Here is a 22,429-nt window from a genome sequence, read left to right on the forward strand (position 1 = left end):
GTTTAACTTTTTTGAGCTCATTTACGCTGGACAAAATTGTAAAGGCGACACTTTTTTTCTCTCATTTTTATGGACTGAACTCAGACTTTTTCCATACAAAAGGCCGCTTTCTCTCAAATCAAATATTGTTGATAAATCTGTCTACATCAGGTATTTTATTTCTTTAAAAAAAAAAAAGTTTTTATTTTATTTCGTTCACGAAAAATGTTTTTTCAAATGTAGTTTTAATTATTTCTTTTTTCTTTTTTTTTTAACTATACTAACCTTGTTCTCCATCCGTTGCAGGATTAAGATCTCCAGTAAATACACACCTTCTCTTTCATCTTCTCGATCTTCCTAATAGAGCTGCGTCGAGACTGGCGATCTTCGTGCCGCAGGAGGTTCACATTGAGATCTCCCGACTTGCTGAACTGCTTCTCCTCCTGTTTCTCCGCGTCTTTCAGCTTGCTCTCGGCGCTGATGCTCTCCGTGTGGTACATGTGGTACGTCTTCATCACCTGTGTAGGATACGGCAAAGTTAAACAATGGCTACCATCATAGGCGTGCTCATATCATCATCTCATTGGACAGACTCAATCGCCAAGTTTTGAGGGATGCTGAAAGGTAAAAGAATAGACCACCATGTTACGTAGTGCGCTTTTGTTTTTAAATGAAGAAGTCTGCTTTCAATGTGAGAGTGGTTGGACTTGAAAATGGAATGTTGTAGTCCTACTCCACTAGAATGAGAAAGCACTTTAAAAAGAGCCCAGTCAGACTAATCGATGATTTACAGATCAAAATGGGCCTTTGAGATATGTCTTCTTCCAAATTCTTCAGTTCTCTCCAAAGGCTGCTTTTCTCTTTCACGGTGGCCGGTGGATCACTCAGGGCAAAAGATATGACAGTAACACACGTCACCACACATGGAATTCCTCAACAGAATACAGGAAGTCATATTTCCAAGCCCAATCCTGCTGAATGTGCTTTAAGAATCTTTTTTTTTTCTTTTCCCTCTCCGTACTACAATTGAGATTCTTTAATACTACTGCAGCAAGGTGACAACATGTCTGCAGTGACAGAAGGCCTGAAAAAGGTACCCTGTATTCTTGTTAAATGTGACCATATGCTTCTTCCTCACTCTTGTAAAGTGTCACCCAGATGTGAGTAGTGTCTTTTAATGTCCTGAAAGCATTTGGATCCCCCCCACCCCCCTTTTTTTTGTTAAACACCCCAGGATGTTGGACAGTCTACATGAACACTGATTTATTTGTTTCCTTCTCCAAGTTTCCTGTGACCCACTAAATCATGTACACTTAGGCACTACAAGTCCTTTCATCTCCTCAAAAACTGCCTTTCGGTCAAGGCCTGTGATAGTAATATTTCCCAATATTGCCTTTGAACAATCTCTATTAAGTCCCATTGTGTGCTGCTACACAAAACACCACCACGCTCCAGGAAGGGGGGAACAACAACAACAACAACAACAGAGGGACAAACAGCTGGGAGGTAAATATTTGAGAGGAAAATATGTAGAAGAAAAAAAAGTGTCATTTTCAGGAGGACAAAATGAGATGCAAACATGTTGTTGAATAAATACTGAGGTTGGCTACCCGGAATTTAATTTGTTTCATTTGTTAGACTAGTTTAATTTGTCGCGTGAAATTGAGTCATCGACTTAACTGCATTTAATTGTATACCAAATCAATTCCCATTGAAATGAACTGAAAGGACAATATTTCGTTCCAGCTCCACCAAAACAGCCACAATTTTTGGAGTAACATGTTTTTAATAAAGAAAATAGCCTTGTGTTCATTATCCAGTCCCCATCACACGTATCAGGATGCAATTTCAACAGCTAGCTAACATTAATGATGAAATTAATCCTTGGACACAGCAGCAAAGTTGAGCATTGTACTCATTGTAGATTTTTTAAAACTGGAAATAAACATGAAATATACCATTAAAATAAGCAACTTGTATAAGAGATGTTATGTTTACCTTAGCTAATGCTTTTACTGCTAACACTTTACTGTAGCTAGTGTTACAGGCACAGCCTGAGGCAGCTACGTTACGTATGACGTGTGCTGGAGTGGCAGAAGAAAACCCGGAAGAGAAGGGTTAGTGTGAGCGAGAGTGAGAAGGAGAGGCAATAAGAAAATAAATAGCACCCCGATTGCTAAGCGACTTGATACCTCGTTGTCTTTGTCCAGCACGCTGACTGCAGTCAGTTCACCCCTGGAGCTAATAGCACTGACTCAAGCCTGATAACGGAAGGTAACACTAGCTAGTCTGAACTGAGTAAAAGCTAGGTAAAATTCTGAAATACTTACAAAAATCTATTAATACAACAGATGACAAGATGACAAAAGTTACATTATACAACTCTTATCAGCAAGTTAGAACTCACAAACAAAGCTGTTTGTTGGCTGGGCTAGAACAGGGGAGAAATATGAATTTGTTTAAACGTGTCATGTAACCAAGTTCAACCAATAAGAAAATTATCAGCAATAAATACAAGGAATTCTTGAATTTCAATGTCACAAAAACTCAGGAATATCATATAAATAAAAAGCATGCCAAGACAGTCGTGTAAAATATAAATGAAGTGTAATTAAGATGAGAGGCTCACACAGTAGCTTATTGGCGCTCTGACTCCAGCTCAGTTTGGTCACAGTTAGTTCAGTGTGAGCTTCTGCTCTTTGTGAGTGATCACATTTTGTATTTGTGTTTTTGACCGTTTGTCCCGTTGCCAGTGCATGTCTTTCCCATGCTTATGAGGATTATAAATTATCCATAGGTGTGAATGTTGAGGTGAAGGGTTGTTACTAGTTTGTCTATCGGTGCCCTGCGATTGACTGGTGATCAGTCAAAATATACCTTGCCTTTCGTCCAAGTCAGCTTGGATAGTCTCCAGCATACCCACAGCCTTAATTGAAGACATGCGCATAGAAAATAAGTGGATAGATTTTATTAGATTCTGCAGGTATTCCTAATGTTGTGCCCATTAAACACAAAGTACTGTTAGTTTTTATGACATAACCCTTGTGTGTACTATGTGGGAAAAGTCCAGACCTCTAAGAGCACGTTCTCAAAGATAACTGGATGTGAGCAAATCCTGCTGCTGATGAATGAAAACGTCAACAAAAGCATGAATGACAGATTGCAGCAATGAAGGAAACAGCACTCTCCAGCTGAGAGTTTCTAAATCAGTGTTGCTATTAATAAGAGAAACAAGGGAGCAGCCAACAGACAGCAGGTGGTCCATCACAAAGATAAGATCAGCTTTATTGATCTCACTGGGCATATAGTTTGCGTAACCGGAAATTAACACAAGATGAAGCAGAGAATCCTTGCGTCGTTCTGAGTCATGTTGCTGAAAATATCAAAAGGAGATTTTCAGACCTTGCATTTTCCTCAATTCAAGGCTTGGCAGACTTAACATATGTTTTTAGCTCACGGCCTTCCATGTCTGGCTCAGTTGCGGGGAATTCACAGTTTTCTTGGCTGCCAATGAAAACCATTGGAAGAAAAATCACAATGTGTTACCAAGTGACCACAATATTGATTTGGCTATTTACGAAGAAAAAAAATACTAACAAGGTAGCAGTTGGGAAAAAAAATGAGTTCAACTCCTATAAAAATGTTTTCCTATTAAATACAGCACAAGCACAGTAGTTGAATGCCCCTGAGGTCATGACATTTGGAATTATGCCTCTAGAGTTCTGATTGCCATCGTGCATGATGTCACAAGAAACTACAGTTCAGCAAAGTGAATTCTGAGCATGTGCTTTGCTTTTTCTTTGGCACCAGACTCCCTGGTTACTACAATAGTCATCACTTCTTGCTATAAGTGTGTTATTTATTTTTATGCTACAAAGGTCAACATTTGTTTTACACTTAGATTTCTTATTGAATAAGAATGTAAAAATATGAGTGAGCTAAAAGAGGCATGCAGTATCCATCCGTCTTCTTTAAAGTTTATACTGAGTGTTTCATGGTGTTTACGCCCCAAAAACAGTGATGAACCTATTTTTTTACATTCATATCACAGTAATGAAAGGTTACTTGGCTTGAACCGATTCATTTGGAAAACATTTCATTTCATTTTTTTATTCCGGTCCAATAGTATACCTGGACGACATCCCAGCACATTTTCATTTCCCTAAATTTGCAGTTAACATTTGAAGGAACTTACCCATAAACTATCCATTCATATGTATAATTGAGGTATATAAAAGTGGAATTCAAGTTAGAAATGTCTCATTCCTGTTCAAAATGGAAAAACGTTGAGAGCTGATTAAACTTAATAGTGCCTGCTTTAGAGCACTTCATCGCCCTAGATCACCGCCATTCAACTGGCGGCCCGGGGACCAGATCAGGCCCGCCAAGCATGTTGGTCACAGACGTTCGCCACACGTACACATCCTTACGTTACACACCGCCTGGGAAGGTAGGAGGCGCTATAGCGTTGTGCAGTGCTATGATTCTCTACCGACAGTAGAAAAGAATAAGGAAGCGGCTTCAGAGCTCTTCTTCCTGCACGTGAAATTGAGGGGATTGCAGAGCGGGAGAGGCCGAGAGTTTTTACGCCGAATGTTTCCCCCCAAAGTAGGAAGAGAAAACGAAGAAGCCTGAGTGAGCCGCGGCGGCGCCTCGCTCCGACGCTTGGTCTGTAAACATGTCGCTAACGCTGCTGTGGCGGTCTGGGTTTTTGATAATGTGCCCGAATAATTTAGTTGAATAGCCCTGCCCTTGATGATCTCTATTAAATTTGCTAAGCACTGGTCTGATGGTTGAATAGAAGAACGGCATTTAGGTTACAACTTCTTGGTGACAGATCCAAAAAATGAAACCGAAGGTGGCTTGCAGAAAAGGCTCATAAAGAAAATACCAGCACATAGGAATGGATTTTTATTACAGTGTTAAGAAAAGAAGATGTAGCATGTGAGACAACAAAGCAGCAGGAGAGAACTAAAATAAAAGTGCATTGTCAAGGAAAAAAGATGCACATTGGGTAATCCATTTTTTCCCCACAAGCTCCCAATGCAGCTGCATTTTGCAGATAAAAACAAAATGATGTGCTGTGTGACAAAATGACACCTCTGGGTATAAATCCACACAGACAAAGCGTGAACCTAATGCAGCACATTTGAGGCAAGAAAATACTGCAGCATATCATCACTTATCCCATTTTTTTACATTATCATCATCACATTCAATGAATACACACTTTTTAAAAAAGATTCATTCTGGGACTAGGTTCAAGGCACACACATTTATTGCAAAGGGAAAGTCAACCCAAACATTTTCTTTACAATAATATGTTCTATGTAGCCTCACAAGTCTAAACTTGATATTCTGATTAATATTGTGATTGGGGAATACGAATTAAGCAGGAAAATCCACCTGTTTTTATCCATCTCGGGGGGCGGCCATTTTCTCACTTTCTGTTGACTGACAGTTGCTCAGGTCTCATTTAACAACCAATCACCTCATCTTCAGAAAACAAGTGAGCACAGTGCCGTGTTTATAGACAAGTGGGGGCACATGCAACATATTATAGTAAATACAATTTTTGGTTGACTTCCCGTTCAAGGTCAAATAGCTATTGAAAAAAACAAAAGTTGAGAAAACAAGAAAGAAAAAAAATGAAAGGACATCGTACAAGTTATGATAAAATTAGAGATCAATGTTGTACTTACAGTATAAAGTTCATTGGTCACCTTCACCAGCTCCTCGTGCATCTGAATCCCGATGTCCTTGCTCTGAAAGACAACAGTACAACAAACGATTGTGTTTAAAAGGTCACAAACGATTGAATATATTTTAACTCGAACACCCAAACACGACACCTAGTCAGTAATAATATAGTTTTGGTATTTGGAATGCCGGTGCGTTTTCCATTTGAAGGTACAGTATAATTCTCTGGTCGATGAATTTCATTAGGTACACCTACACAATCGACTTCACTACAAAAGCTGTAGAGATGCAGACTGATGCAGTACACTGTATGTAATACATGACACATGTACACAAAAAATGAAGGTGTAAGGGATTTTACCTAGTAATTGGGGGGGGGTGGGTTACTCCCTTGGATTTGTTTGTTTTTGCAGCTATACAGGCATTAAGCCCCATTTAAACAAGCATCAAACTAGATGCGATAAATGCTTAAAGTCCCACAAGGGCTCGGGCAGCTGGTGAATGGCATCAGTGCGCATCAGTGGCTCTGAAGTGAGACAGACTGCAGCATGTACTGCAGACTGCAGAGGCTCAGGGGGGGGCAGGGAGGGTTCAAGCAGGCAATGAATAAACGTGATGCAACACACTGTAAGAACTAGAATAATTTGGGAGCGATCCATGTTATTTGTAATGCAACAGAAATGCACCCACATCATTCTTTGAATTGTACAATAATCTACAGGAATAGTAAACACCACACCTCAGATAGTTATTACAAATGACAGGCATGGCATCTGTAAAGCCGAACGTGACAGTGTAGTTTAAAGAGAAGGGTTGTGTGCAAAGCCTCCCGACTATTAGCCACCTTACTCCAAATAGGGGCCTGATACTGCTCCAGGCCACTCCAAAACGAAATTTGTACAAAATAATGTACAAGGTCACTGACGGTGTAGTGGTACACACGCCTGGGTTGTGTGCGGGCAGCGTGGGATCGGTTCCCGCTCAGTGACGGTGTCTGTGTGTGTGTGCCCTGCGACTGGCTGGCGACCAGTTCGGGGTGTAGTCTGCCTTTCGCCCATTGTCAGCTGGGAGAGGCTCCAGCACCTCCCCGCGACCCTGTACAGGATAAGCGGTTTGGAAGATGACACATGATGATAATGTACAAGTTGTTAACATCCATGCTCCTCTAGCAGTACTGTAAATGAGCAGAGGTGGGAATTCCGTCTGACCCATGGACCAGTCCTTCTATCCGTCTATGAAGGATGCCCGTTTTCCTGACGTTAGTCCATTATTGACGGATGTTCGTTTCGTTGAAGAGCGACAGAAACGCGACCAAGTCTACATTGACTGTATGTACAACAGGTGGTAGTATGCACCAAAGAGAGAATCACATGTTAGTCAGGCTGACCATCCAATTATCCAAACCGCTTATCTAACTTTACTAAACTTTACTAAACTTTACTTAAACTTTAGTAAAATGCCCACCTCTGTAAATGAGTATTTAAATTAGTAGTAGCATTGCTGCAGTTATGTTAACTTTCATTCATTGTTCTTACAATGTTAGCATAGCGTCCACCGTTTAGGGCTAAGTCACTCTTTACACACAAAACTCACTCTCTCGGTGCACATGCACACTACACTGACTGAGTTTATTGAACAACATTTGGATTAAATGTAAAAGTAGTCCTGTCCGGAGAGTGAGACACAAGGATGACATCATAGAATGGTGACTGTTGTTGTGCTACATTAGTGTAGAAACAGACATAACCCAATACCCCACACATCAAAACATCAATATAACCGATAGAGGATCATATCTTATGGTAATTGTTCCCGTTTTTTTTTTTTTCACGTAGGGCTCAGTCACGATCCTCAGTGAATAATGGAGATTACTGTATATAAATAAGTCTTTTAAACATGAGTATGAGTGTGTAAACCTGGATAGCACAGTACATCTTCAGGGCCATCACCTCACTAACATTGCCAAGTGTACAAGGGGTGGTGTCGAGGTCCAATTGGAGTACGCATCCATCAAAATATTTAGCGAAGAACATTTTTCTCAATTATGTTTTCAAGTCTGTGACCGTTCCTGCCAGCTGCTTGGCTCTGTTTGACAATGAAGGTCAGATGGAAAGAGCACTCCTGTTTTCTGGTTTCAGTTTAAGCATTGTGGAGACTGGCCAGGTTATAGACACGTCCCACCCATGCTAAAGGGGAAACCAAGGAATGACTCTCTGCTGACTTGTTTTATTAAGTGGAGTTGTCTTTTCAAATGAGGGGTTTCCATTATTGAGTGTTGGCATACTCCATAACATGCACATCTACAGGAAGACGTGCAAGGTGAGAGCAGGGTTCTGATGTTTGGATAAGACCTCAGTCATCTCAGCTATGTGCTGACTAAATGCTGCTAACACTCATTGGGAGGCGACAAAACATTTGTCCAGAAGCATCTGGCCCCTACTTTTCAGCATATTTCTACTTCTACAGTTTTACCGGCCTCAAAACTCCAACCAAAGTTCATACTAGCACAATATAATCAGATCCAATAATATACAATACCAAACAATGTGAAGTGATACAGAGCAGTTCTTCTAAATTACCAAATCCAGTGTTTCAAAATCAAACCTCTCCACACCACACATTTAGTCTAATGCGCTCCACTTCAAAGCCTAAAGTGAATACTTAGGGATGGACATTTATATTACATTTTCTTGATGTTTGTTGATGACCTATAAGCTACAACTCAATTGAGGGGGAAAAAAAATCCCAAAGTCAAAGTTTAGGTGTTTTAGTAGGCTTTTCTTGACATTTTCTGCTTTCTCGCAGAAGCCTGAAGGATTTGTTAAAGTGCTAAAGAGAAACCACCCCAAAGCATGATGATTGTATCATTCATTCACTGGGGAAAAAAATATTATTTTGATATAGTAGTATTGTTTGTTCTAAACATAACTTTTGGAATTATGGCAGAAAAGTTCAACCTTGGATTCATCAGACCAGAACACATTTTCCCACATACATTTGGGAGACTTGTGTGTGTTTTTGCTCAATTTTGAAACCAAGGTTAAACTTTTTGTCCATAATTCACAGGTCAGAAGGACTGTCTGTACTCATACTGAAAATCAAAATCAAGCAAGATTTCACCCTTCTGCTTTTTATATCCTTATGCATGTAGTCAACACCGAGTTCTGCTGAGGGACAGACTCCGTGATTGTGATGTGCAATGGAACAATAGCCATTTACGAAGTGACCTGAAGCTTGTTGCCGCACAAAAATAACAACCGGATGCCTAGTTTGGGGTATTTCATCTTATTAATTGTTCTTCTTTGTAAATTCTGGCAATCTTGATGCACTGTTGCACAATGCTGCTTCTCACAGTTCAGTCTTTTTACTTCAACAGTCGTGTAGTTTGGGGGAGGAGAATCGCTATTGCCTGTGTCACTGCGAGGGCACCATCATCGTGACGCACCTGGAATCACCCGATTGTGGGACTAATAAAAGGGTTATTCTATGCTATTCTCAGTGTGAAATGTGAGGCTGAACTGTGAATTAAGCATTCACTGACCTTCTTGAAGAGGCGGATGACGTCCTCGCTGATTTGGGCCAAGCGCAGAATGACGTTGTTGGTGTAGATGTCACTGAGGGTGGCGTGGTCGCGACTCTCACGTCGGGTCTGGTTCAGCACCAGGTACCAGCAGTTCACAGAGGACAGCAGGTGCTGGTCTTTCCTGGATAACAAGAACACAAAAAATTACGATGTGGACATTTGCTTTTTTAAAAAAATTTTTTTAATATTTTACATTTCTAGGTCATATTCATTATGTCTAATTAGCAAGTTATACTTTGGTAACACGAGAGGACAGGAAAATTTAAACATTTGTGTTCCGGGAGAAACAATTAAACAGCAACAATCCAGAATCTAAGTAGTTGAAGACATATTAAGCATTGCTAGTGAATCAAAATGTTATAAGACATAAGAACAATCAATTGCAACCTGATTCAATTTGACAGATATTATACGCAGCGTTTCGAATTATTATGCAAATTATATTTTTCTCAGACTTTCCAAAATAGTCGATAAAAATAACAGCATTATTTTCAAGTCATCAGCGGTTAGAGTATAATTTGAATATTATTTTTAACAAACCTCCTAATAATAACAGTATATTGTATTTGTTAATAAAACATCATTCTACGTTATACACTCCAAACTACATTACCGGTACAACTGGTTCAATGTATAATGACGCTCTTTAAGCGCTTGCCGGCAAGGGTGCTTTCAAACCCAAAGCGCAGACACTGCCAGACAACTTCATACACACATATGGTATGCTTCTAAAACCATTCCCCTTGTCTTGATTCTGTCTGTGCCTTCATCAATCAAGCTGTTCTGAGGACCAGACAAAGAGAAAGAGAGAAGGAAAAGAGAGCAAAGCAGGACCAGAGTGCAGTGTTTTGGTGGGGGTGGGTTTGTGTAGGGGAGTGCTACGCAGTCTCAGCAACATCAAAGAAGACCCTTCGGAGATGATGCTAATGCTAATCACGCTTTATGAGACTGATATCCAGCTACAAGTGCTGGGAGTCATAGATTAACTCACAGTACAACATCAGCAAAATGTTTAAGCCCTCATTAACGTGAAAGTCACGCTAGAAACGCCAGAGGTATTGTTTTCATTGCAGTTAGTTAGCCAGCTAGCTAGGTAGTAGGGTTAGGCAAAACCTACACAACCAAGGTCCACAAAACTGGAGTATGACACATAAAAGAAAGAATCCAATAGATGTTAGTGAGGTTCTTGATAAAGGTCCATTTTCTATACAACTTACCCTGTTCAGGGTTGCAGGTGAGCTGGAGCCTATCCCAGCTGACTTTGGGTAGAGATAAACAGACACTCACATTCACACCGTCACTGAGTGTGGAATGCTAATTGTAGAGCCCTGTCTTCCATAACCATGAAGTAGCCTTATTATCAACACATAAACACTACAGTAACACTATATACCACTTTATCCATCCATCCATCCATTATCTGTACCGCTTCTCCTCACAAGGGTCGCGGTTATACCACTTTATTTAGTTGATAAATATTTTGGTCTCCTTGTCTTGGACTACAACCGGTTCTGTGAACCAGGAAGCTGCCTATGTTAACATGGGTACAAATAAGCACACATCACATTTAATAAATGTTGTAAATGCAGACCAAAACAAACACACACAAAATTTTTTTTATTTTTCCTACTTTGAACTCCAAGATACATTAGGTTCTTACTTTCATAAACCAGCAAATATTATTGACTGTTGCTTACTTTTTGTGAGATAGTTCTTTAAGTTCAATGTATTCCTTTAAGACTTTTCTCCATTTGAGGTTCTTCTTCTTCCACAATTTAGTCACTGGAAGAGCGCCACCTCGATTACCTATACAGTTCTGGCCCATAAAGAAATCAAAATGGCTTTGGAATTCCTTTTGGGAGTGTGAAATACGGAGGTTAGTGTATAAACATCTAGATAACTATAGATACATTGGCATAATATTGGATTATTGTATTAATGCGTTGAACAGGATTCAGAACCTGTGCCATGCAAAGAGAAGAAATTTGCTTAAAATATATTGTAAATATACAAAAGTAATTTCAAAGATTTGAGGAACGTAACATTAATCAACACATTACTAATTACGGCTTTACGAATCTCAAGTAAACCACTTTCTGATTCCCTCTTCTGGGATGGGCAATTTCTACATCTTCATCATCTGTCCTTTTGTAGCGATCCCACTTGAGCTATCAAACTGCCTAAACGGGCTGCAGACAGGTTTTCTCTCCGGTTTGGGGACCAAGCAAGCACCTCCAAATTCTGCTAATCCCTAAAAGTGGTCGGATTGTCCTGATCACGTCCCAAAGCACAGACTGCCTCCTGGTTCTTTTTTATCTTCCCTTACACACATGCACACACACACATGCACACCCCCACATGCGCAGACACACGCACACACAAAGCAGTGCAGCTGTACACCAGTGCCACCTACAAGCACAATAAGACACATTTTATTCAAATTAATACCAGGTAACGTCAGAGATGTCGTTCTCCGTGCCACTGCCCTCATTTCACAGTAGCAGGCCGCTAATTAGACTAGTGCGTAACCCACATCTCTGGAAATATTTAAACCCCTTAATAGGTAAGAAATTATATATATATATTATGTTTTTGAGGTCTATCTGACATCAAAGACTATCTTTTCACAACTCTTCTTCCAATTGGCCCTGTAACGGAAGTTGATGTTCTATAGAGAGCAGCAGCACGTCATGGCTATTAATAGGATATCATTAAGATAGAGAAGCCTCTGTGCTTTTGTCAATTTCTCCTCTCCGACACGCACTCTGTAATAAAAAACATAATACAGTGGTTTAAGTGGGGAGCGTCATCTGATTAAATGATAACCCCACCGCAAGATGCAACAGTAATGTGCATATCGGGGTACAACAACCACGCTTAATGCTTGAATGCCATCATCTTAATCACCCAGATCCTGTGATGTGTCCCAGCCAGGATTCTCAGAAGGAAATGTGTATCTATCAAACCAAAGACTGTTTGCTGAATGCTCTTAATCCTCTACACACTGTCTGCCTGCTGCTTATCGACCAAACAGCCTAGACAACTTAAGAGGCAAACTGTTTCAAAAGGGAAAAATGGTACATGGGCGCATGCCGCACATTCGTTTTCCTTCTACCAGTTTGCACCTCACGCAGCAGTTTTGCTTGTGGATGAAGACTGCCAATGTTTGCTAATGCGCAGCTGCATGCAGGAAGGGGCCGGAGGTTTGGCGTAGAACTGCAAAAGCGGCATACTGTGAAGCAGCTAATCTATTGATGCATGACATGTTGACTTCCACCAGCTGCACTATGCATTGGGATAAGGGTGACCTATTGACTGCTGCCTGTAAACCAGACATAGAGGATTAGTTTAACATCTGACCGTCAAAAGACCACAAAGTAGTCACAGGTTGACCATGTTCGAAAACAAGTGGGACTAGAGCCATTGGTGTCGGTTGCCATAATAGAGACCATTTAAGTATCAGCAGCAATTATATATGACAGTATCAGCTGGAAAAAGATCAGATTTTTAATTTGCTTCATTTTTGAAGGTCGCAACGTGACAAAATAATTGTAGGGCACAAACATCCTACCTAGTGGAATCTTAGTCCTACATTACACAATGTATTGTATCGGGGTTTTAATACCAGTCACCATTCAGCAGGAGAAAGAAATGGCCATAACTTACACTATTTTGCACGCACCCGCAGCTCGTTAAGAAAAAAAAAAAGAGGCACAGAGTGAGAGTGGGAAACATTTTGCTTGTCAGGAGTAAGCCCAAAGATAAGTCTGCAAAGCCTGATTTACAGTGTGGCCTAACAGGTTAGAAAATATGAAGCATTAAAACAACTTACCTTTAAATAATAGTCTGACAAATGTTAATTATTTTGCGACAAGCAAACTCGTGCCCTGCTGGTTGCATCGGCAATTCATCAGTAGTGATATTTGGAGATGAGCGCAGCACTCACCCACCAGCTACGCAGCTACATGTACCCGCCCTGCCTCATCTCTTCTTCTAAACAGGTGATCTTCCATCTAAATCTACTCTTATGACACTCAACAGTGATTGCAGTTTAATGAGCTGCATCATCAACTCATGGAAGGTCAAAGTTAAAGTCAAACTAAGGTCTAACTAAAGAACCCTTCAGAGGTGCTTTTTCTCACTGTGCCAAATGGGATTTAGTAGAGGAGCACAATAGTTCTTGTTGGGTCAGTGTTCTGTGGCTGCAGCAGCTGTAAATCACATCGGCATTCTGTACTGGAAAAGTGCTGCCAACAGAGCGCAAGCACGGATTCAACTCATCCTAAAGTATTTTCTAAATTCATTTTTGTGTCTTGAAGTAATTACACTTTATAGACCAGCGATTCCCAACTACAGTACTGTGCCGGGAAATTATCATATTCCACTAAAGTGGTCCAAGAATTATCATCATGATACTACAAATGTGCTGTATCTTTGTTCATCTATCTATACCAGCGAACTACAGTGACAGACAGAAAATTAAACGCTCTTCCGCTTGATGGCAGAATGTGTAGCCACCTGTTGCCATTCATACAATTGAAAAATATTTTTGGGTTCAACTAAACAGGCCCAGATTTCACACTAAGTACATTTGTGAGAAATCTCAAATGAGATCATTTTTTCCCAGGATACTGTTTTATGCTGTGTAAAATAAGTGCTTCGGCTCTTTTCAATCAATATAATTTAAAATCAGCTACATATGAATCTCCCTAACAAGACACTGTGCACAATTTAACTGGAAGTGTATGGGGAATGCCCTCTTCTGTACCAGGATGAATGTGTCCCAGTTCACAATGCGAGGTCCATAAAAGTGACGAGTTTGGTGCAGAGTCATGTGAGAGCCCTCACCTTAAACGCCATGAAACACCTTTGACCTAAAACTATAACTATTTCCACAGACACACTTGACGATCTGCAATAAAGTCTTCTCACAAGATGGCCAGGTGCCCAAATACTTTTGTCCATCCAGTTTATACACCACAGGTGATTTATGAAACGCCCAAATATATGACAGCAAGGAAAGAACCAGAATGAACTTTCATGATGTTAGAGCAACAAAGAGCTCCAGTAGTCTGTTTGAAGGCTTTATGTCAACAAAGTGTTTTTCTTCCACAGGCCCGTTTGGTGTTCAGGCGGTTCACCGTCAACCTAATTACACTAAAATAGAGAGGAAAGACACATAAAGGGCGCGTCACATTTTATTAACAGGATTTGTGATTGCCCTCCGGCCTGGTCCAGGAGTGCGCAGACCAAGCTATTGTCTTGTATTGTGCTCAGTCTTAATTATTCCACCATTTAATTCCTATTAGCTGCAACTGTGATGACAGTAGAATGTGTTGAGTGCGTGTGTGTGCGCCAAGGGGCCAGTACACATGAGGAATCTGACAGAAATCTCGTCTAAAAAAAGTCTATTTTTCTTCTCCTGCCGAATAAAACATTTAATAGCATCACACTTCTTTGATGGACTTGTTCGGGTGAGCTCAAATCCCAGTTATATTACAACAGATGAAAGGCATGATAATGGAAACAGCGGCCACAAATGTGGCAATGATCAGCTCATGGCATCCTTGGAAGATCAAAGTAATTGTTTAGCATTCAGATGGCTTCAATGTTATCCCGCATGCTGCTCACATCCACTATTTGGAATGGCCATAATGTGCTTTGCTGGAAATACTTTTTCAGTTTAGTGATAGCATTCACATACAATTTCTATACCCCAAAGATCAAGAATCACACCAATTAAACCTATTTCTTGTATAGCTGAAATTAGCCCATTTTTAGTCGGGATGTTCAGTCCTCTGCTCTGCTCATGGTGATATGTCCTTATGGACTGCAGTTTTTAAAGAAGTCAACCCAAACATATCTTTTTTCAAGAATATGTTCTATGCAGGCCCACTAGTTGAAACAAGGCATTTCACCCGTTTTTAGCCATCTCTGGGGGCAGCTATTTTGTCACTTCTGTCGATTGAACAGCTCACAGTTTTCTGAAGCTGAGCCTTGAGCATCTGTGATGTCATTTTCAGGCGACAGAAGTGACAAAATGACCGCCTCCTGAGAAGACAAAAAATAGGTGGATTTTGCTGCCTAACTCATATTCCACAAGCGCATTATTAATCACAATGCAGCGTTTCAACTAGTGGGCCTGCATAGAACATATTCTTAAATGAAATATGTTTGGGTTGACTCCCTCTTTATGTTTTACAATTCACTTTGCATTAATGCTGTGTGCTTGCCTCTTGCGCTTTAACTCACTCACAGTTGTAACTATATCCGGCTTCAAAGCACAGCTCATGAATGCGGTAAAACGTAAAACCACCAGCACGAGCAGAGGATTTGAGAGACGGAAATTTTAGGAAGCACTGACTCCATTCAAATATTCAATGTGGATTTAACCGTTGGATACAATGATGGGGGAATGAAAACTGTTGATTGACATTTGCCTGCCTCTTGTTTGAAACAGCTCCTGTACATTTAAGGAAATTCAAGGAATATGACCAAGCTTCTCCTGTGTTCACACCCTGATATAATAAGTGTCTATTGCAAATGCTTTTGAAGACTCCTGCCATACCACTTAAAAATAAACACAAGAACATAACCCGTGCAGTGGGAGCATTTATTGCTAAACATTTGCAGAAGGCTGTTTACCATTCAAAAGAGCTGTGCTTTATAGTTAACTTAAATACGTTCTAAGGCTTAGTATAATACAAAATGCTGTTTTGTCAACAGCAAAATAAAGGTAATTTTGATAGAGATGTGTTTTCTTTGTGCAAAAAAAAAAAAAAAACATACCGAAAACCTACCAAACTCTGGCCCAAAAACCAAGGTATGAACAGTACCATGAAATTTGTCAGAATTCAATCTCATAAGAGCATGTTTTTGTGGATTGACCTCTTTCTTACCGTGTCATGTCCAATGCCACGTTCTATGGCTAAGATCCCATTGCAATGCGCAAAGGTTAAGCCAGTCGGGTTGCACCAGCGGAGTTGTGTCAACTGAGAGGAGATTCTTAAGATGCCAGAATGTAACCTGCTGCAACAGCTGGTTTCAGTTATCCGGTCAAATCCTTGCCCTGCTTCACGCAGACACGAGCACACAAATTCTACGCCAACTTCACAAATAGGGACTGCCAAGAATGGCAAAATATCAAAAGCAAGAGGAATCTAACAATATTCCCCTTGTCCTTTAAAGCAGGTTAGTCATCCACAGTTGGATAGCACACATCTCAAAAAGTAACAGTTTTTTGACACATTTAGTTTTTTAAACACATTCGAAATGCTGTTTTGGCCACCAGAGATTGAATGGAAACGAATGACGGGACACCTTTTTAAAATGCGGGACTGACGAATGACGGAAGTGGGTTTCATCCGTCTTTGTAATCGTCACTAACTGTCAAATGTGGACATGGGCCGCATTCGGCCTCCGGGCCGGACTTTGGACATGCCTGATATAGGCATAAAAATAAATAAAACATACATGTATAAAATTAAATATGACCCGTTCTCCAGTTAGTAACATAAGACATGCCACCCGGTAGGAAAAGTAAGATAATGCCTACTTATTCACCAGCGAGTGATAATGCACTCTCCGGCAACTCATCATTAAACATCTTTTCGTCTGTCTTTTAGTAAAAAAATACAGCCGAATACATCCTTGTAATATTCGACCGCTTGACAACTTTGCACGGTTGTGTATTTGTGTATTTGAGCAGTTTGTATTTGCCATGGCTCAAGGAGCCGCACAGTATCGTCTGCGTGTGTGTACCCAAACTTCAAAGACAAGTAAATCGAAGTTGACTGTTACGGTGGCGGCACATACGACAGCCATGACAGACGCTTCCTCACAAACGCACTCCGACATAAGACGGCAGCCAAAACATCACAAAATAGACAACACATACAGGGTGAGATTTTTTTTCTACACGAGGGAAGTTTTAACCATGTGAGATGAAAAGGATCAAGTGTGTTAGAAAGCTGAAAACTAGCATGGATGAAAGCTAGCACGGATCAAAGCGAGCGCGGTAGCGTTATAGCTTAGTGTTCGGCGAATCCGCCTCTCCCTTCCCGTGTCAATAAAGTAATGACCATTTGAACCGCAGCCTTCTCGATTACGAAGTCGCGCTTTCTCAAATCACGATTATATTGCTAATGCAATTAATCGTTCAGCCCTACAATTCACTTTGTCACAAAAAATGACGGACTGACGAATAACGGACCAGCAAACTTTAGTCAAATGCCCACCTCTGTATAGTATTTCACATATTTTAATCTTTCTATTAGTTTCCTATTCTAAGGTATCATTGCCTATCAGGGAATGCTGAAGAGTAACATTGAAAATTCATGTGGACCACTTTATGTGCTTCCACAGAGGAAGATTTATTAGTTTGTTGTCACACAGCAGTCTTATTACACTAAGCCTGACAGATGGAACACGTACCAAAATGAATTTGTTTCTCAGGTAACGTCACGCTGACATTGATGGAGGTGTTCCCACTTAAAGCTAGTCAATATGACAACGTTCAGGTTGCAGTGCTGCCTTATTTCCTACCAATATCAGAGCTGGAGTGAAATGACAGGTTGGCACCGGTTCGGGTTGAGATCTGCTGCCAGATCTCAGCTGGGTTACTGCTCCAGATTTCAGAGTGAAGCACGCCGACGTGCCCTGAGGTGCTTGATTCAGGGAGCGGCAGAGCTTAATTTCATGCCCTGCGTGAGTCGTGTGTCAATGTGTTGCTAGGGCTGCCTGCGAGAAGACTTTCATATGGATTTTCAAGACAATCACGCCTACAAGTTACTTTTTATTTTTTTTAAACCTAGAAACTGCAATACTCCTGAGAAATGCAAAGTGCATGCAGACAGATCCTGTTGCACATCTTAAATGCCAATAAAATAAATCAAATGCGAACTACATTAGTGATAAATAAATCACATAGCCTAGCATATCATGCCACAACAATCCCCTGACACCATGCAAATAGGCTCATAAGGTATTACATCACCTAACGAGAATGTCACTAGAGCATAAAACACTTACAATAACATATTTACACTTCACGTCATAAGACGAAAAAAATAATCCTGTAAGTGAATTTTCATTCACATTTGCACCAAATATCAATGGACTATTTGCCACATTAAATTAGTTGAGTGTTTTGAAATTGGCAGAAGTCAGAATGCGACCTAAAATCTGTGCTTGAGAAAAAAAAATTGAAATGTGCAGCAAGGTGAAATCATGGTTTACACGTTTGCCTTACAGTCAATTGGTTCTGGGTTTGAATCTTGGCTTGTGCGCTCCCGTTTGCAAGCTGTGACTGTGCTTGCAGTTTTCTTCTGGTACTCTAACTTTCTCCCGCACTCCAGAAAGAAGCATGCTAGGTTAACGGAAGACTCCCAAATTGCCCATAGGTGTCAATGTGACTGAGTGTTTGTTTGTCTAGGTTGACTGGTGACTTGTCCAGGGTTTAGCCCATCTCTCACCGAACTAAATACTGTTTGTATTATATGTATATAATTATAACAATTTCATTTCAGGATTATGATATAATGAGCTGTTTAACAAAGGAAGTAGTAGATTTTAGCACAGGTGGCCAGCGTCCTGAAGTGATGCTTAAGGCATTTTTTTGGGGGGAGGGGGGTCAAAATGTGACTTTGCCCATAATTTTAAGAGAGTGCCGTTATACTGTATGTACCATAAAAGTGGTCCAACAAAACTGACACTGCCAACTTCAACTCTGTGACCACCTGCATGGTCAGATCATATGCGTCCACATTCTACCATAATGAATACGCTTTCGTACTTAGGGAAAATCAATTCACAACTTCTAATATGGAGCATCTGTTACATATTTAGATGGAAAATGTGACTTGATACAACGTGGAGTGAAAAGCCTTTCTGTGTAATGTCAAGTGCTGAACTAAAGCACAAGCACAGTGAGTCCAGCGAGTTTTTGTTGTACACGCCTAGCTTCTTTAATGAGCCGTGTCCTCCTAACTACGCTCCAGCGGGCTAACCTTTTAAAGATGTTGGTTATTATAACCGATATTCCACTATAGCACATAAACAAGATTTAATATTTTGTTTTCTACACCGCAATCAAACGAGTCAGAGCCATAAGTGCTGCGGTTCGGAGGAAGACATGCCCACCAAGGACAGAGGTGAAAAGCCCCGGCGGACTTACTTGAACTGCTGGTGTTCCCGGGAGCTGCGGATTTTGGAGGAAAACTTCTCGGAGAGTTTGTCTAAACTGCGGGAGTATTCCAGTTCAATCTCTGCCTTGCGACGGAAAAACTCTTGCAGGTCCTGAAGCAACTGGATGCGTGATTCCGATTGTTGCTCCAAGCATTTGAACTGCTCCACCAACTGGTTACGGATTTCTGCCCAAGAAAAACAAAAAGCACAAGAGTCATCTTGCATAATGGAGCAATTAATGCGCTATTTGGGCTGGTCTCTGTGATTAGCTGTGACCCTAAACTCCAACTCACCCACAACATTAATGATGACAAGTGCCATAGAAAATAGATAGATATCTATAGCCTCCCCTGCCTGGTCCTTTCTACAACCGAGCATATAAATGCCCCTGAGCCTAGCTACTAATAATTCCGTTTATCGGGTCTTGCAAAGAAAGACAATAAACATATGAAATAGACCTTTCAAATTAGAAATTTAAAGAGGGTGATAATTACACTGTTTGCATATAATGTACTGTATAAGTAAGGCACCTCCAATTTTAAATAGTCATAGAGACAATGAAATATATTCCCATGCATAATTGAAAATAAAAGAAAGTCTACTCATTTAACATGTGTGAGAAGGGATGTAATGAGAAGCGTATGTGCTCCAATGCTGGTGGGGTAAAATTTCTCCTCAAGAGGAACCTGATGCTGCCAAGCAGGCTGCAGCTCCTTATGCCAGTGGGAACCCACCAAAGAAATCTGACCCCTCTTTGTAAAGCTGTCATCAGCCGCAATCACTGATCCCGTCCCAGAAAGCGAGAAAGAATCATTTTGCAGAGCACAAGCACCGCCTCGAAGCAAGATGATCAACAACTGTGAGGAGTGGTGCCAAAACCTCCAGTACAAAAGAGTAACCTTTATTATATATCACTGTTTTACTATCACACAAAACCAGGTTTGCCCTCTTTGCAGAACCAAATGAGACTTCTGAGATTTTGCTGCATGTTTATGCTTGTGCACTCTCATCCTCTATGACCAGATTGAGGATGAAAAATCAGGACGCGTGTCTCTAGTTTCTGTTTCTGTAAATTCTCATAACACTTCCTGTGAAAAGAAAATCTCAAAGGAACACACATTCTAACACTCGCTGTGACGTACCACTAGGCATGTTAGAGATGCTACAAAAAAAAACAATTTTTCCACTCCTGTTGTGACTGATCTTAAGCAGAAGTCAACCTAAACATCTTTTTTTTCAAGAATATGTTCCCAGCAGGCCCACTAGTTGAAACACGGCATTCTGATTAATTTGTTTGTGCAATATAAGTTAAGCAGCAAAGTCCACTCGTTTTCAGCCATCCCTGGGGGCGGCCATTTTGTCTTCTGTCGACTGAAAATGACATCACAACTGCTCACAACGACCAATCACGGCTGACCTGTTTTCTAAATCTGAGCCATGATTGGTTGTTGTTAGCAGTTGTGATGTCATTTTCAGTCAGCAGAAGACAAAATGGCCGCCCCCAGAAATGGCTAAAAACGAGTGGATTAACACTTATTACACAAGTATTTATCAGAATGCCCTCTTTCAACTAGTGGGCTTTCATAGAGCATAATCTTGAAAAAAAAATGTTTCCATTGACTTCCGCTTTAAGCTTCATGTATTACTGAATTCAGACATGCTAAAATGTACTAAATCACTGGTCAATGGTCGAAGTCTGTAGATGGAAACTCGAACGGAAGCCTGGTTAAAATGATAGGTGGACCGGCCTATAGACGATTACTATTTGGTCCAGCCGTAGAAAAGGGCGGATAGACGGATGGCGAAAGGGTACCAAGGCTGTAGGCGATACATTTTAGTGAAATGCCCAGCTATGAATGTTTCACAATATATGTTAGCATTAAGCTATCTTAGTTTTTATGGATTTTCGAAATTATATGGTTTGTTTGAACATTTTGTGTTTCAATTTTGTAGTTTTCATTGAGAGTGACCAATAAGAAGTTTAAGCAAGCACGCTTGGCATCGAATTTTAAAAAATATGTAAGCGAGTGAGGATTTGTGAAGACTATGAAAAGTATCTTTTAATAAGTTTAGGTGTGTTTTAAGGTGGAAGTCAAGTCCAAAATTGTCTTTACAATTATACAATCTATGCGCCGCCACTAGTCTAAACATGGTGGCATTAATATTGCATTTGTGAAATATGAATTAAGCAGAAAAATCCACCCGCTTTTATCCATCTGAGGGGGCTGCCATTTTTAATATGAATATGAATTAAAATGTTTATTTTGTTCTCTCTATATTGAATATTTTCCCGTCTTGATCAGAGTCCACTTTCAAAAATTGTTGATGTCATGTCTTGAAAATGTGCATTTTTCCCCATGTGTCAAGACGTTCAGGGCACTTAATAGCATTGCTAAAACAACTCGTCTAATGGTGTCTTAAGGCATTTGCAACCTACTGCAAATGATGTCCGCGCACTACCGCGTTTTCTCAGCCAACAAGACAAGTTACAGACTGGCGAGCGACACAGCAACATTGACACAGGTGACGTTTCAACGCTGCTGAGGGTGCCATTTTGGTCAGCCAAGCCCTACTTGTGGATAAACGCAGGCCCGGAGGAAGCTTGTCATTTGAGGTGCAGCAGTGATGTTGTGCAGAGGGGCCTTCCCCTCTCTGCCTGTGATGTTCAACTCGGAGCAGCCTGCTTCAACCCTGCGGTTAACCACCGTCCCAGCCCTCCCTTTAATGCAGGGGGGGCCCCGTTCCCTTCGCAGCTTTGCAGAGCTCTCAAAGTGTGTGCGACTCCTGCATGAGAGAGCACGAGGATGCAACTTCACAGCTTCCCAGGAATGCCTCCTATTACCACAAGTGTGCTATTGCCCTTTTGCGTTTAATTTCCCTAAAAAAGCATATCACAGCAGGCGAGGCGAAAGGGAAAATGTGACAGTGGTGCGGGCGAGTGAAGGGGAAGATGCCAGAAAACAGGCCACAACAAAAAAAGGG

At 40.7% G+C, this 22,429-nt stretch overlaps 1 protein-coding gene across 6 annotated transcripts in view; it reads right to left on the reverse strand.

Annotated features, from left to right (window-relative positions):
- Positions 1–22,429, reverse strand: part of srgap3 (SLIT-ROBO Rho GTPase activating protein 3) — a 59,565-nt gene that overhangs the window by 23,987 nt on the left and 13,149 nt on the right. For 4 of the 6 annotated variants that reach the window (XM_086040521.1, XM_086040520.1, XM_086040519.1 and 1 more), the window contains exons 2-5: positions 19,437–19,632; positions 9,221–9,383; positions 5,682–5,744; positions 312–497 (exon numbers count right to left, since the gene is read on the reverse strand). In XM_086040521.1, the coding sequence (XP_085896647.1) occupies positions 312–497; positions 5,682–5,744; positions 9,221–9,383; positions 19,437–19,632 (608 nt within the window). Of the gene's footprint in view, positions 1–311; positions 498–2,171; positions 2,215–5,681; positions 5,745–9,220; positions 9,384–10,479; positions 10,563–19,436; positions 19,633–22,429 lie in introns of those variants that run through there. The other 2 variants (XM_086040522.1, XM_086040523.1) reach the window with 2 other exon arrangements.

Source organism: Filicampus tigris, chromosome 9, assembly GCF_054856515.1.
Source record: "Filicampus tigris isolate MCC_2025a chromosome 9, RoL_Ftig_1.0, whole genome shotgun sequence".
Taxonomy (NCBI): Eukaryota; Metazoa; Chordata; class Actinopteri; order Syngnathiformes; family Syngnathidae; genus Filicampus; species Filicampus tigris.